This window comes from Lynx rufus, unplaced genomic scaffold, assembly GCF_022079265.1.
Source record: "Lynx rufus isolate CCGP_SWC_20201006 ecotype Redwood Valley unplaced genomic scaffold, mLynRuf1.p SCAF_8, whole genome shotgun sequence".
Taxonomy (NCBI): Eukaryota; Metazoa; Chordata; class Mammalia; order Carnivora; family Felidae; genus Lynx; species Lynx rufus.
In genome coordinates this window covers 121079529-121094481 of record NW_025814896.1, presented here as the reverse complement: position 1 = coordinate 121094481, position 14953 = coordinate 121079529, and the positions used below count along the sequence as shown (strand labels likewise).

Sequence of the window (14953 nt, the reverse complement as noted above, 5' to 3'; positions counted from 1 at the left end):
CGATACTCCCTACCACTACCAGTGCCCAAGTCCATGGCTAAAGAAAGGCCTCAGATCCGGGCCAAGCCCAGGAGCAGCCAGTGTAGCCAGAACTCGTGGCTGCCACGGCCCTTTCTCTCAGGACCAGCTCGTCCCTCCCCCTGGTGGCTGGAGAAGGGGACCAGACTGCAGGTGCTGAAAGGGCTGCTCAACTCAGAACTGTATCACCTCAACTCACAAACTTCCAAAGGGCTGTCAAGAGTTCATTAATCATAGATTGAACGATGGGTCAAATACCACCTAAGGAATTTGTAAAAGGAACGACTCGCTTGTGAGGTTCTACCAAACTTTGGGGGTTTTTGATATTGTTTCCTTGTTTTTGTTGTTTCCTTCTCTGATGAATTTAAAAAAAAAAAAAAAAGAAAAAGTGTAAGGGTTCTCCTATCCTCCTTCCTCCCTCCAGAAACCTCACGGACTTTCCTGAGTGAAGTGCATATGGGATGCTACAATTACAGAGCTTACAAATGAAAGGGAAAAAATTCAGATTACCTGGAAATATGAAATGAACTACAGTGTACAAGGGGTGCTCGGTTCTCTTCACCGCTCTGAAAAATGTCTGCAAAATGGTAACAGGCACCTCGATTTCTAATTTACAAATGACAACACGGGTGAAAAAAGCAGTAGGATTTTGTGGAGAAAAAAAATCCATGTTGGTTATTTCCCTTCTAGGGAGAGTCAGTTTGTACGTGAGGCCCACACTTGTCTTTGTCTCTTACTTCCTATTTGATGTTTTTCAGGAGGGCTGTCCGGGCATTCACAACTGCTTTGAAGGCATCTTCACTACCAGGCGCCACGCACTTGTCAGGGTGAAGCAGCACAGCGAGTTTCCGATAGGCTTTGTTGACTTCATCCCTACGAGAGAGCAGCAAAGCTCTGTGTCAGCCACAGGCCAGTCCCCGCCCCCTGCAGCTGGGCTGTCAGGGGTTCCATAATAACTCTTGCAGAAAGTATCTCCCAAATAATGACCACCTCTTCTCAAAAGGGGGAACTAAAGGACTAGGAGACCAACAATATACAAATAAGTAATACATTACATAAAAGTAGAAAAAGAAACACAGGGTGAAGTGAGTATGGAAACACCAAGAAAGCCCTTGGTAAAAGAAAGATCCGATGAAAAGGTCTGCAGTACCCAGCAGGCACTCATGATGAGGGTGTGGGGCGATTGGGGAAGGCCTCTGGAACAGGGTTCTGAAGGAAGGTGGGGAAAGACAGAGCAACTGGGAGAGAGCTGGCAAAGACTAGGAACAGCAGGGCCACGGCATGAAGTTCCATGAGGACGCCGCTGGGAGGTAACAAAAACAAAGTTGGTCAGGAAGCAGGGGTCAGTAGGAGAAGGGCCTTGGAACTAAAACAACAAAAAAGTGGATTTGATGAACAATGACATCAGTAGGTGTTTCGTGACAAAAGGGTGCTAAGAAAGCTGTTTTTTGAACTTGGGAGACAGGTAGGAGGTTGTCACAATAACCCAAGCACAAGTCCCAAGAGTCTGGATCAAGGTGTTTGTGGAGACAAACAAGCGAAGACGAGAGATAACATTATGAGTTGGCAGAAGCAGATGATGAGCTGGATGTACGGGTGGAGAAAATGTTAGAAAATGGGCTGAAAGGAGTTCCAGGGTCACAGGAACTCAGGCTCAGGGAAGATGGTCACACCATTGACCAAGAAAGGGACGCTGCAGAGGGGTACCCGAGAGCTACAGCGAGAGAGAAGTGAACATAATCCAGAGAGGAAAGGAGCAGCACAGAATGTGTCCGCAAAGGCCAGGAAAGCTCCAGGAGGGCTCTTTAGGCTTCAGAGCTCTTCAAGAAGCAGGGACCGGCTGGGGAGGAGCCTGGAGACCACATGCCCCTCTCCCTGCTCTTCAGCATCCTCTGGTGTCAGGATCCAGACGCTTCTAAGTGCCCAGCGCCTCCTCTGGCCAGGTTTAGCTCTGTCCTTACCAGATGGTTTTATTTCCCACCTTCCTTGTGTAATTCAGGGCTCCAATTATCCTATAAGCCTGGATATGGTGCTTTCCCAAATGCCCTAGTTTTTCTCCTTCCTTTTTTATCAGAAGGATTTCTATTTGGCTCTCTGAATTAGAGATGGTCTTTGATTATCTTGCAGGTGACGGAAAATTTGTGTGTCTACCTGGAAAGACTGAGGCCACAGGGTCATCTTAACAGTTCAGGCTGGGGGCATGTATTGTAAGGCTTTTTTCGCTTTCTGCTCTCAGATGAGTCCCGAATTTTCTTGTTTTAAAACATGCACGGGGCTTTTTTACTTTTGATATTAGCTAACAAAAATCCTATTTTCCCTCTCTGAAGAAATCTGAATTGCCAGAATTCTTCTCCAAAATAAAAAATATATTAAATATTTTTAACAAAGTAACATATTAATTCTACTGAAAATGAAAATTTTCTTAAAGTTCAAGAATAGTAAACACATCACTGAACAGACAATAAAACTCTTTATACCTTTAAAAACTGCTTATAGGTTCTCTGAAATGTGCTCACTGCCATATAAAATTTGTTTGATAGACCCAGAGAAACAAAGATAAGAAAAGTACATGTTTATATTGATTAACAGTATAGAACTTAAGGAGGTCCTATAAATTTTGGTAGATTCCAATTAACATAGTAAATAAGTAAGGAACCCAAATTTTATTTTTCCTTCCTGTTCTAAGTTAACTAACAAGTAGAGTTTCTTAATTTTAGAGCCAATATCTCTTGGAGGTGAAACGGAAGACTTTAGAAGGAGACTATGGAAATCCAAAAGGACATTTAAAAGGCACAACTAATTGAGCTATATACATGAGACCATCTGAATTGTTCAGGTGCTTAAAGCCTCCTCAGTAATGCCTGGCAAGTCACGGTGACCAGTTACTGTCTTCCTCTCCCCCTCCCCTCTTGCCTTCTAGACTCGAAGATATGCTATGAGACCAAAATGGAAAAGAGAAACTTAATGCTATTGGTGCCAAGAAGGCATTTCAACATGTAGTTTTCTTTTGTGGGAATAAAGATGAAAAAGTAGAAAGGGAGAAGGATGGGGAGAACAGTTATGGTATAAAATAAAAAGATCCAAGAATCCTTATAATTCCAATAAAAATTATAATATGTGCAGTAACAGAAGCGTTATATTGTTAAAAGTTATATAACCATACTGAACAAGGATTTATTTTTACACAAGCAACAAAGAAAAGTGATTGTATTTCTCTTCCTCCCAAATATTTCTTTTGGCTAAAAATAAAACCATTTAACATAAATTCACAGACAGATGAGGACCTAGCAGTATTTTAAGTGCAGTAGAAAAGAGACAGAATCAGCCTAGGGTCCTTGAACATGTGTTTAGTCTCACGAATCCCAGTTTTCTCACCTATAAAATGAAATGTTTGGATAAGCTGCTAACGTTCTTTTCCTCTTCTAAAACTCTATGATTTTGTAAGGTATTTTTTTTAAGGTTACATTTGCTTGTAGGCTCTTTTTCAACACAGACAAAATCAGAGCATGCTGTTTCGGAAAGTTTTTATGTAATACACCACAAAGTTCCCTCATCAGGCAACTGTGCCCTCTATTTTGTTTTTCTGGTACTCAGTTAATTCAGTGAAGAAGAGTTATAACATAATCTAATACATTTCTACAAACTTCATATTTCTAGCCAATTACAAGAAGATGTACCGGACCTATAATATTGACAACTGATAGCACTCAGCACTAATATCCTAGAGCATTGCTTACCTTGAGGCCCCAGGTTTGACTCCCAACATGTCCCAACTGTCCTTACTGTTTCGAATTCTGCGAATGGTGTCTGCTTGTTCTTTGGTGAAACTAGCGCTGCTATTCGTGATAGGACGTTTCCCGCCATTTTCACATAAATCAACTATGGATACGTAAAAGGTCTGCAAAAAGAGATCATCCCAGAATAGAACTGACTTTGTGAAAACAGGAATTCCTTTTAAGTATAACTTAAAGAATTTTAATACATTCCAATAACTCTTAAAATTCACCATAAAGCAAATATAGTTTGGAAGATTTTTTTTCTTTCATCCTACTCTGTATGTTTATATGTGTGTGCGTGTGCTTGTGTATTTTTTTTAAGAACACAAAAGTATAAGGAATAAAATTTAAATGGCTCATAATCCTATTCTCAAATAACCATACTTGAAGTTACAAAGTAGTAGATGAGGGGCGCCTGAGTGTCTCAGTCGGTTGAGCGTCTGACTTCGGCTCAGGTCATGATCTCACAGTTTGTGAGTTCGAGCCCCGCGTCGGGCTCTGTGCTGACAGCTCAGAGCCTGAAGCCTGCTTCAGATTCTGTGTTTCCCTCTCTCTACCCCTTACCCGCTCTGTCTCTCTCAAAAGAGAATAAATGTTAAAAAAAAAAAAAGTAGTAGATGAATACCGTTAGAAAGATTCAAATGGTAAATGAAAGTGTAAAATGAAAACTATGTCTCCCTGTCCCTCAAGTTCTTCTCCTTGAAGTAACCATTGTTAATATTTTTTTTGAGTATCTTTCCAGAAAAATTTTCTATCAGAATACCAGTACCTCCATCTACACACTAAATTGTTACATAAAAGAGAGCAGATTAAACATACTGCTTAGCTCCTTGCATTTTTTTCACATAAAAATAGACCTTGGGCCCTTTATCCAGCTACCTCTAGACACTTTCTTCCTTTTTAATGACTGTTCAGTATTCCACTGTGTGACTATATCTTAATTTATTTAACCAACTCCCTACTTTCTTAGACAAGGCTATTGTTTCCAGGTTTTGCTACTGCACACAGTGTTTTAGTGAATACTTTGTGTGTGTGTGTGTGTGTGAGTGTGTGTGTATCTCCACACACTTGTGGAGATACTGCTTTAACAAATTCCTAAAAGCAGAAGTACTAAATAACAGTGTACGGGCATTTTAATTTTTGATTTTGACAATTTTCATACAAAAAAAACGGTGCCGTTTACACTCCCATCACAGTGTCTGACAGTGTTATTTCTCTACACCCTTGTCACTATGGGGCATAATCATACAGCTTCCCTTCTGCCAAACCTACATGTGTCGCACAGTTTTAATTTGCATTTCTTTAATTTTAAGTGAAGTGGAGTGTCTTTTCATATGCTTATTGCTTTTTCTGTAAATTGTTCAGATTCTTTGCCTATTTTTTTTGTTGTCTGAAGTGAAAACTATTTTTTGATCCTGCTCATATCTCATACTCTGTGCACTGTCACCATAGAGACTACGCAATCTGAAAAAGAGAGAAAAAGGGAAGAAAAATAAACATAGCCTCAAGGACGGTGGGACAAAATCAAATGGTCTGATATACATGTAACTGGAGTCCCAGAAGGAAAAGAGTAGAAATAGAGCCAAAAAACTTTTTAAATTTTTTTTTTAGTCTTTATTTTTGAAAGGGAGAGAGAACATGAGCAGGGGAGGAGCAGAGAGAGAAGGAGACACAGAATTCGAAGCAGGCTCCAGGCACTGAGCTGTCAGCACAGAGCCCGACACGGGGCTCAAACTCACAAACCACGAGATCATGACCCGAGCCGAAATCTGATGCCCAACCGACTGAGCCACCTGGACACCCTGAGCCAAAAAACTTTTGAACAAATAGTGGTGAAAAACACCTGCCTAGCAATCTGAGAAACTCAAGAAACACCACGCAGGGCAAATATAAAGAGAACCACACCCAGGCACATGGTCCACATCCTAAAAGCCAAAGATGAACTCTTGAAAGTGGCTGGATGGGGAAAAAAACACATTATGTACAAAAGAATAAGAGTAAAAATGGGTGCTAACGTCTCATGAGATTCAATACAGGCCAGGAGAGAATGGACCATCGCCTTTGAAGTGCTGAAAGAAATTTAATTTTCAACAGTCATTATTTATAGTCCTTGAACAAGTCACTTTACTACTCTTAGATACTATCACATCGGAAATAAGAACAATACCCATCATACAGTAAGAGTCTCAAATGAGATGAAACACGTAAACTTCGCCAGAATGATAAAATACTATTCAAATGATTAAGCATCGTTACTGCACATGAATAGGTACAAGCTCACACAGGACCATGTGCTAAATGGGATACAGAGTGTGGCAAGCTAACATCAACCTTATTTGGTCTTGAAATAGAAGCTACTGATGCCCAATTCAGCCTGTCAGCCAAGGATGAAACTTGTCTTCTAGTAGGGGCGGTGACATCTTATGAGAAAGAAATTCAGCATAAAAGATTAAATAAAATCCCACTCAATAATTAAGAACAACTCATTACAGTATAGCTACACTCTTTGAAATGTTAAAAATTCCCAAAATATCAGATATATTCATAAGAAAAAATGCATAATTCATGCCACCACTTACCTCCAAATGTATCTGTAACTAAGAGTTGACTTTATAATTTATTATTTTAAAAAGCCTCATTCCCTTAAAATGATTCAAGATTAGTAATTTTTTAAAAATGACCATTCATTCAGGTTGCAATATGAGTACATCCTTCCATCACCTACTTGGTGGGTAAGACCTTATTTTTACATGTGACTGGCTGGACTCTGCAATGACAGTCCCCTATTCTCTAGCTGCACCATACACATTCACTCTGGCAAGGCAATTTTGCCAAAGTAATGCTTCCACATAACTATGCGTGCAAATGTAACACCATTAACCAAAGGCAGTTTTAAAGAAAATCTTTGTTCTACTGTCAGTATATAATAACTGTCGTTAAACTTGATGATCATCAGAATCACCTAGAAAGGTTTTTCAAAATATAGATTCCTGAGCTCCATCACAGCACTAAGCTTCTGGTGGGTCTAGAGCCCAAAAATCTGTATTTTGAAGAATTTCCCATAGTAACTCTGACAATCACCCAGGTCTGTAGTCAGCAGGCAGACATCACACACACACACACACACACACACACACACACACACACACTCTCTCTCTCTCTCTCTCTCTCTCTCTCTCTCTCTCTCTCCCTCTTTCTATCTTTTTCTCACCAGCTTCTGAAAGACCAAGCTCATTCTAATGACAAATTCCTATTACATTTTTGTTTCTCATAATTTAAACTAAAATTGGGCATGGCCAGCCCTGATACAAACAAAACAATGCGAGTTTACCTGGAACATTTCATTGATTCCTTCTCCGGTTTGTGCTGAAGTTTCAAAGTACAAGAACCCTTTGCTTTCGGCCCAGAGACGCCCTTCACTTTCATCTACACAGCGGTGTTTGGTACAGTCAATCTGAAATAGGAAGTTGGAGGACAGAGAGAAGACCCCAGACATGACCCACTAAAACAGGCCCAGTGAGGTCTTCATCAATTCTTTCTTGAAGCAAAATCCACTCCTAAAGGAACCCCCAGCACTAGTATATGCAATTATATGGACCACAAGGGACAAAAAAAATTGCTAATATTGAACAGAGACTGATATTCTGTGGCAAAATGGCAAGTGCCTGTCCCACACTTCCCACTTTATCCTTTGAGAAAACTCTTCCTACTCAGAGGGTCTACCTATCCTGCTCAGTCACCAATACCCTTCCCCAAGTATGGCACCAGAAGAAAATGGATAAATATCCTGGTACACCGGAGTTTGTGGTTTTATTCTTTACGTCTTAGGGACATAGCTTTTGAAAAGATGTTGATTCCTATATCATAGAATAAGGACTTCTTTTCATTTCTTCCCCCAAACTCAGAGCTGCACTCCTCCCATAATGAATTCAGAAGGTTGAGCAAACATTTCCAAAGCAGTTACCTTGTTGGCACACACCGCAAATACAATATTTTCCATGTTTCCATGAGGTCCAAGGTCTTGTTTCATCTCTGCCAGCCAAGCATCAAGGGCATCAAAGGAGTCCTTCTGCCCAACATCATAGACCAGTATTACACCCTGTGTATCCTTGTAAAACTCATTACGAACCTTCACATAAAAGAACAGGTGCACAAATTGTAGGTTTTGTGATTTTAGAAGAATATATCTCACAGTCATGAATGTAACAAAGTGTGTTCTTTGGTGTAGTCAGATTAAAGACCAATATCTACTGGTCTTTAAGGGACTTTTTAGAAAATCAAAATAACACGATAAAAAAAATAGCCTAGTACAAGCCTAGTTTTCACCTTGTGATGAAAACAACAGCCTCCTGCCCCACCCTCCTCACCTTGAGTTCCATTCCCTGGAGGCAATCTTTTCGATTTTCTTTTATTTATTTTAAAAAATTTTTTATGTTTATTTTATTTTGAGGGGGGAGGGGCAGAGAGAGACAGAGACACAGAATCTGAAGCAGGCTCCAGGCTCTGAGCTGTCAGCACAGAGTCCGACATGGGGCTCAATCTCACAAACCACGAGATCATGACCTGAGCCAAAGTTGGACGCTTAACCGACTGAGCCACCCAGGCACCCCAAGGCAAATTTTTTTAATGTTTATTTATTTTCCAGAGACAGAGAGAGACAAAGCATGAGCACGGGAGGGGCAGAGAGAGAGGGAGACACAGAATCCGAAGCAGGCTCCAAGCTCCAAGTTGTCAGCACAGAGCTGGACACGGGGCTCGAACCCACAGACCGCGAGTTCATGACCTGAGCCGAAGTCGGACGTTTAACTGACTGAGCCACCCAGGCACCCTGAGGCAAGCAATCTTTAATTCTTGTTAGTAGACCTTAAAATAACACAAATTCCATAGAGTGAAGCTCTTCTTAGGAAGAACCAGAAAGTGAGTGAACAATGAAGAACTTAAGGCAAAAATGACATAAGCGTCAGCAATAGGCACAGACCTCTATATATCACATCCCAAAGCTGGCTCCCCCAGAACATCAGGCAGAGCTTCCCCATGACTCTTGGGTCTGCACACCAACTTTAGAACTCTGAACTCAGAGCCTCAGTGTGATGTAATGGGAAAGAGCACAGGCTCTGGAGTCAGATCTGGGTTCACACTTACTTACTAGTTGTGTGATCTTGGGCAAGTCACTTAACCTCTCTGCATCTCAGTTTCCTCATCTGTAAAATGGGGACAATACCACTTACTTCACAGGGTTATTATGAGGATTAAATGAGATACTGAAGGCAAATCACCTAAATGGTGCCTGGAAAACAGTGTATATAAGCACCTTCCTCCTTCCTTCCTCACATTCATTCTGATTGTCCTCCTTTGATATTCTTTATTAGAAACGGTGTCTCGCTTCTGGGGCATGTACGTAACTCTAGGAAGAGGCAGCACGAAGTACAGGACACACTGACGTGGCAGAGGCAATGACAGGTGGGGTGGGTGAGGAACGACACTGACAGATTGGGGGTTTCAGCCAAAATTCCAGTAAGAACCTTGACAGAGGCCACGCATTACCCGCCTTCTCATGGAATTCCAGTATATGTGCACTCATGCTGGATATGCGGTAAGAAATGAAGACATCTTACACGCATCAGGCATGAAGTTTAGGTTTCTGAGTACAGATAGACACCTGAACCAAGACTGCCTATGCCTACTAATTTGCAGAAACAGAAGAAGCTATCCTCTACAATTAAGACCAACAAAACCATAAAGAATGTAAAGTGATGAACGGCAAGAGTCTTCTCCCCAGTCCTCATGGTCCTCAGCCCGCCCGCAGTAGTGAAAACGGGCCTCTCCCTTCTTTCCTGAAACTCATGTTGCCTTGGCTCCCATACACCACCTTCTCCAGGTTCTTAACTGGTCTTTTACCAACTCCTCCTCTCTCCATTGCTCCCACTCCAGCCTGCCACCATCCTTCCCCAAATCCTGTCCCGGGCCCTCAGACTTTCTTCTTCCATCCTTCCTCCCAACTCAGCAACACCAGCCACCTGCACAGTTTCAACTGTGAGATCCTGCAAGGTGAGCCTTTTCATCTGTTCTCGCAGACCTGCATTTCCAATTAGCTCTAGACTCTTCCAGCTGAATGTCCTGCCAGAATCTCAAATTCAATGTGTACAACAGAAAAGCCTCCATCTTACTCCTTCCCAATCTCTTCCTTCCCTTGAACTTCTAGTCATAATAGGGGCACACCATTCTCTGAGTCACGTGGATTGAAAGCCTAGCGTTAACCTTTGCTGCTTTCCTCTGCCTTTTTGCACATCAGGGACAAACAATCCTGTAGAAGCTTCCTCTGCCATATTTCCTGCACCTGTCACTTCCTTTCCATTTCCACTTGCCAACATTACACTATCTCTTGACTACCAGTCCAAGAATTTCCTAAGTAATCTCCCCAGCAACATTATACATACTGTGTATTTATCTTTTGAAAGCCCTGGTTCAAAAATTCTTTAGTGTTTCCCTACTGCCAACCTCCTAAAGTTCAAATTCTTTTAATTGACGTTAAAAGTTTCTGATCAGTCCTCCACCAACTTTCCAGTCTTACCCTCCTCCTACCTGCTGCACTTCAAACTGGATAATCTCTCTTTCCCCAAACCTAATTCCACCTGGAAACAGACACCTCTTTACCTTCAATCTTTCAAGTTTAGCTATAACACCGTATCTTTCATGTAGTTTTTCTCTGCCCCGTGCCTCATCATCTAACCTCCTACCCCTGCCAAACAGAATCTAACTTCTTCATCCCTGAAACACCACAGGCTCTGTGCTTCTAGTAGCGCTTGTTATCACTTCCTGTCTAGTTTTATAGTTGGTAGCATATACAGCTGCCTTCCCCACTAGACTGTAAGAATGTGAAGGCATGCATCCTGATACGTCGCCAACAGGGCCTAGCAGGTGAAAGTATTTGAGACATTTTAAATCAAGAATAGCTGAATGTCAGGGGGCGCCTCGGAGGCTCAGTCGGTTGAGTGTCCAACTTCAGCTCGGGTCATGATCTCCTGGTGGGTCTAGAGTGATCTCGCAGTTCGTGAGTTCAAGCCCCACGTCGGGCTCTGCGCTGACAGCTCAGAGCCTAGAGCCTGCTTCAGATTCTGTGTCTCCCTCTCTCTGCCCCTTCCCCGCTCATGCTCTGTCTCTCTCTGTCTCTCAAAAATGAATAAACATTAAAAAAAATAAAAAAGAATAGCTGAATGTCAGGAATGAAAGTAGAGGCCAAAGGGGAAAGGAACGAATTCCAAGATGCAAATGATGTTATCCAGAGGGAGATTTGTGTGTAAACAGAGACTTAGGCAAGCCCCACGGATTTCTCTTTCAACTGACTCAAGTTCAAGTCTGGGCTCAGCAGCTAGTTACCTCTGTAATCTTGAGTAAGTGGTTTTATGACCTCAAGCTTTCGTTTCCTCATCTGTAAAAACGAAAAGGTCAAAGTCGATGCCTCAATGGTCCCCTACAGTTCTATTATTCTCATCTCCCAAAACAGCTTTCTAATATTAGTCCTGGAAGTCTTGCTGCATCCAAAGTTTAATTAAATAGGATGCTAAGGGAATCGGGATTATTTCTTAAAGCAAAGATGGCAAACTTTCCAGCTTATAGGTCAGAGAAAGCTGCTAGTTTAATATCACTCGGGCCTCAAGAGGTTTCTATAGACCATGTAACTCCTACCAACAAGCCCCAGAACATAGTTGTGTACATCAGTGGAAGCAGGACTGCTGGTAAGATACAGGCCCGCCATTCCCTCACAATCCTCTCTGACATTTCCTCGGAGAGTGCTGTCTCACACTCTAAGCAACTGTCCTTTCTCAGCAGACCCTTTGGGTAAACCTGTCTGGAGGACAGATGACAACAGAAGCTTCAATGGAGGACAGGCCTCAAGGACTGGGGGAAGTCAGGGATCATGAGAATGGCTATGGGTGCTTCAAAACCAGCTGTGTGCTGAGCAAAAGTATACTCTGGGCAGCTTGGGACTTAGGAAGAAGATGGCTTCAGTCTTGTCAAAAAGGAGGGTTTGAGCTGCAGCCAGCCAACTATTTGACAAAAAAGGAGAAATCAAAGCTATTCAGAGAAAAGGTACTTCAGAAGTGGTGATTTCAAGGAGCTTCTATTAATTATGCTTCTATCTTTTTAAGCTGCTGAAAAAAAGCTATTATAATTTCAGGTTGCATTGACGGAAGTCTGGTGTCTAATGGTAGGAAGTAAAGGAACACTCAGTGTTTTTCATTAGACAATCTGGAATGTTATGTTCGGTCCCCAGCTCCCTATCAACTAACTAGAAATTACCCACAAAGGATGCTGATAGGCCCAGCTGGGGCAGGACTAGAAAATATTTTACCTGAAAAAGACCAGATTAACAAATATTAGAAAGTTCTCTTGTAGAAGCACAGACTCAGTATGTTGCTCCAAAAACAAGGCCAGAATTAATACTGAACGTCAAAGGAAGGCAGCCTTCATAAGGGAGCCGTTAATCTAGAGTTTTTAACTCTATGAAGGATGAACTTGTGAAGCAGTGTGACCCCATCATTAGAGACATTCATTCTCCAAACTATTCAGTCTGTACCACTCAAAACTATCCCGTGTACCATTCCTGGATTCCCACCAATCTACGTAATCCTTACTTATCCATCAATGCTCAATATAAACATTGTTTCCTTCAACAAGACTTCCTGTCCTCCCAGATAAGCTAGGGCTGGATATTAAATACTCCTAAGCAATCTGTCATTTGTTCAACATCTTGTGCTCTGACATATTTATGTTCCATGTGGACAGGGGCTATGTATTACCAGTGGCCAACACAGAAACTGGCATATTGGTATGAGGTGAATGAATGATGGCCATTGATCAGGAATGCTACAGAAAGAAATCCTACAATGGGCAGAAAGAAGCTGGACCACATTAATTCTCAGACATTTTCTAACTCTCCATTTTTATGACTTTGAAGAAATCTAAGATTTATTCTAGCATTTCCAGTAATTAGAATCTGTGTCAAGTTTGTGGTAATCTAGAACTTCTGTTCTTTTTTCACTGACAGTACTCTATACTTGTAAAGTATAAGCCTCCACATTTAAAAAGATTTCATTTTAGGGGCACCTGGGTGGCTCAGTCGGTTGAGCATCTGATTCTTGGTTTTGGCTCAGGTCATGATCTCATAGTTCGTGGGTTCGAGCCCCATGTTGGGCTCTCTACTGTCAGCACGGAGCCTGCTTTGTTTGGATCTTCTGCCCCCCTCTCTCTCTGGCCCTCTCCTGCTTGCTCTCTCTCTCTCTCTCTCTCTCTCAAAACTAAATAAACATTAAAAAAATAATTCATTTTACCTATATATTTGGGTATATTCACAAGACGGAAGATTTTACAGGCATTACATTATTATTTTTTTTTTCCAGGAAGATAGAGTAGATATACTTTTCCCTATTCTTCCTGCTAAGTACAGGTAAAAAACCCCGAGTGTTATATATAAAACCTATATAAGAAGACATTGGAAGGTAGAGAGAAGAAAGCAGATAAGCTAGGGACCTCGAGGCCCAATGAATGACACAGTGGTAAGTTTCCTGGATTTTCTTTTGCCTCATATATCTAAGATATGTAACTGAAGAAGTACAACTTAGAAATGTCAATGGGGGGGCGCCTGGGTGGCAGTCGGTTAAGCGTCCGACTTCAGCCAGGTCACGAGCTCGCGGTCCGTGAGTTCGAGCCCCGCATCAGGCTCTGGGCTGATGGCTCGGAGCCTGGAGCCTGTTTCCGATTCTGTGTCTGCCTCTCTCTCTGCCCCTCCCCCGTTCATGCTCTGTCTCTCTCTGTCCCAAAAATAAATAAACGTTGAAAAAAAAAAAATTAAAAAAAAAAAAAGAAATGTCAATGGGTACAGACAAAAGCCCAACAAAAGCCTGTTCTCTGTAGCCAAAGGGGCAGATTTCTCATCAGAATCCATGGAGGCCAAAGGAAAGAAGTACACTATTTTTCAAGTGCTGAAAAAAAAAAAAAAAGAAATATCAACCCAGAACCCTATAACAAGAAAAAATATTCTTCAGGCACAAATGGGAAATTGAGACAATCTCAATCAAAGAAAACTAGGAGAGAATCTGTTGTCAGTAGACTTATGCTAAGAGAATGGCTAAAGGAAATTCTTTAAATAGAAAGGAAATGATGAAGAAGGAGTATGGAATACAGTGAAGAGTGAAAGATCAGAGTAAACAAAAATATGAGTGAATATAACAGGCTTTCTTTCCTTCTTTCTTGAGTTTTCTAAATTATGTGTGACAGTTAAGCAAAGATTAAACACTATCTCATGCAGTTCTAAAGGTATATAGAGAAAATTTTAAGACAATCATAAATGGGGGAAGATAAAGAGATGCAAAGGGAGGAAAAGTTTCTACAATTCCACTCAAACTGTTAAAATGATGATATCAGGGGCGCCTGGGTGGCGCAGTCGGTTGGGCGTCCGACTTCAGCCAGGTCACGATCTCGCGGTCCGTGAGTTCGAGCCCCGCGTCAGGCTCTGGGCTGATGGCTCGGAGCCTGGAGCCTGTTTCCGATTCTGTGTCTCCCTCTCTCTCTGCCCCTCCCCCGTTCATGCTCTGTCTCTCTCTGTCCCAACAATAAATAAAAACGTTGAAAAAAAAAAATTAAAAAAATAAAAAATAAAAAAAAAATGATGATATCAGAAGACTGTGATAATTTAAATAGTGTTATAACTAGACCACCCACTAATGCGGCGATTCAGAGATTTATTCAAAAACACCATGGAGGAGTTTGAGAAGATGGCGGTGCAGGAGGACACTGGGCTCACCTCGTCCTGCTGATCACTTAGATTGCACCCACACCTGCCTAAATAACACAGAAAACCGCCAGAAGACTAGCAAAACAGACTCTCCGGAGCCAAGCGTAGACAAGAGGCCCACGGAAGAGGGTAGGAAGGGCGGAGAGGCGGTGCACACTGCACGGACTGGCGGGAGGGAGCCAGGGCGGTGGAGGGGCAGCCCACCCAGCAGGGCAGAGCCCCCGAGTCTGGCTTGCAAAAGCAGAGGGGCCGGACTGCGTGAGTTCTGACAGCCAGCGGGACTTAACATCTGGAATGTTAAAAGTCAACAGCTCTGCTCGGAGAGCGGGAGGGCGAGAGGACACCAGGAGGGAGAGGTGTTGAG

At 42.1% G+C, this 14953-nt stretch overlaps 1 protein-coding gene across 1 annotated transcript in view; it reads right to left on the bottom strand.

Moving 5' to 3' along the window:
- Positions 1-416: 416 nt before the first annotated feature.
- Positions 417-14953, bottom strand: part of DNAJC27 (DnaJ heat shock protein family (Hsp40) member C27) — a 31148-nt gene continuing 16611 nt past the window's right edge. The window contains exons 4-7 of the mRNA XM_047069290.1: positions 7759-7923; positions 7126-7248; positions 3756-3916; positions 417-891 (exon numbers count right to left, since the gene is read on the bottom strand). Coding sequence (XP_046925246.1) covers positions 759-891; positions 3756-3916; positions 7126-7248; positions 7759-7923 — 582 coding nt within the window. The 3' untranslated portion in view covers positions 417-758. The remainder of the gene's footprint in view (positions 892-3755; positions 3917-7125; positions 7249-7758; positions 7924-14953) is intronic.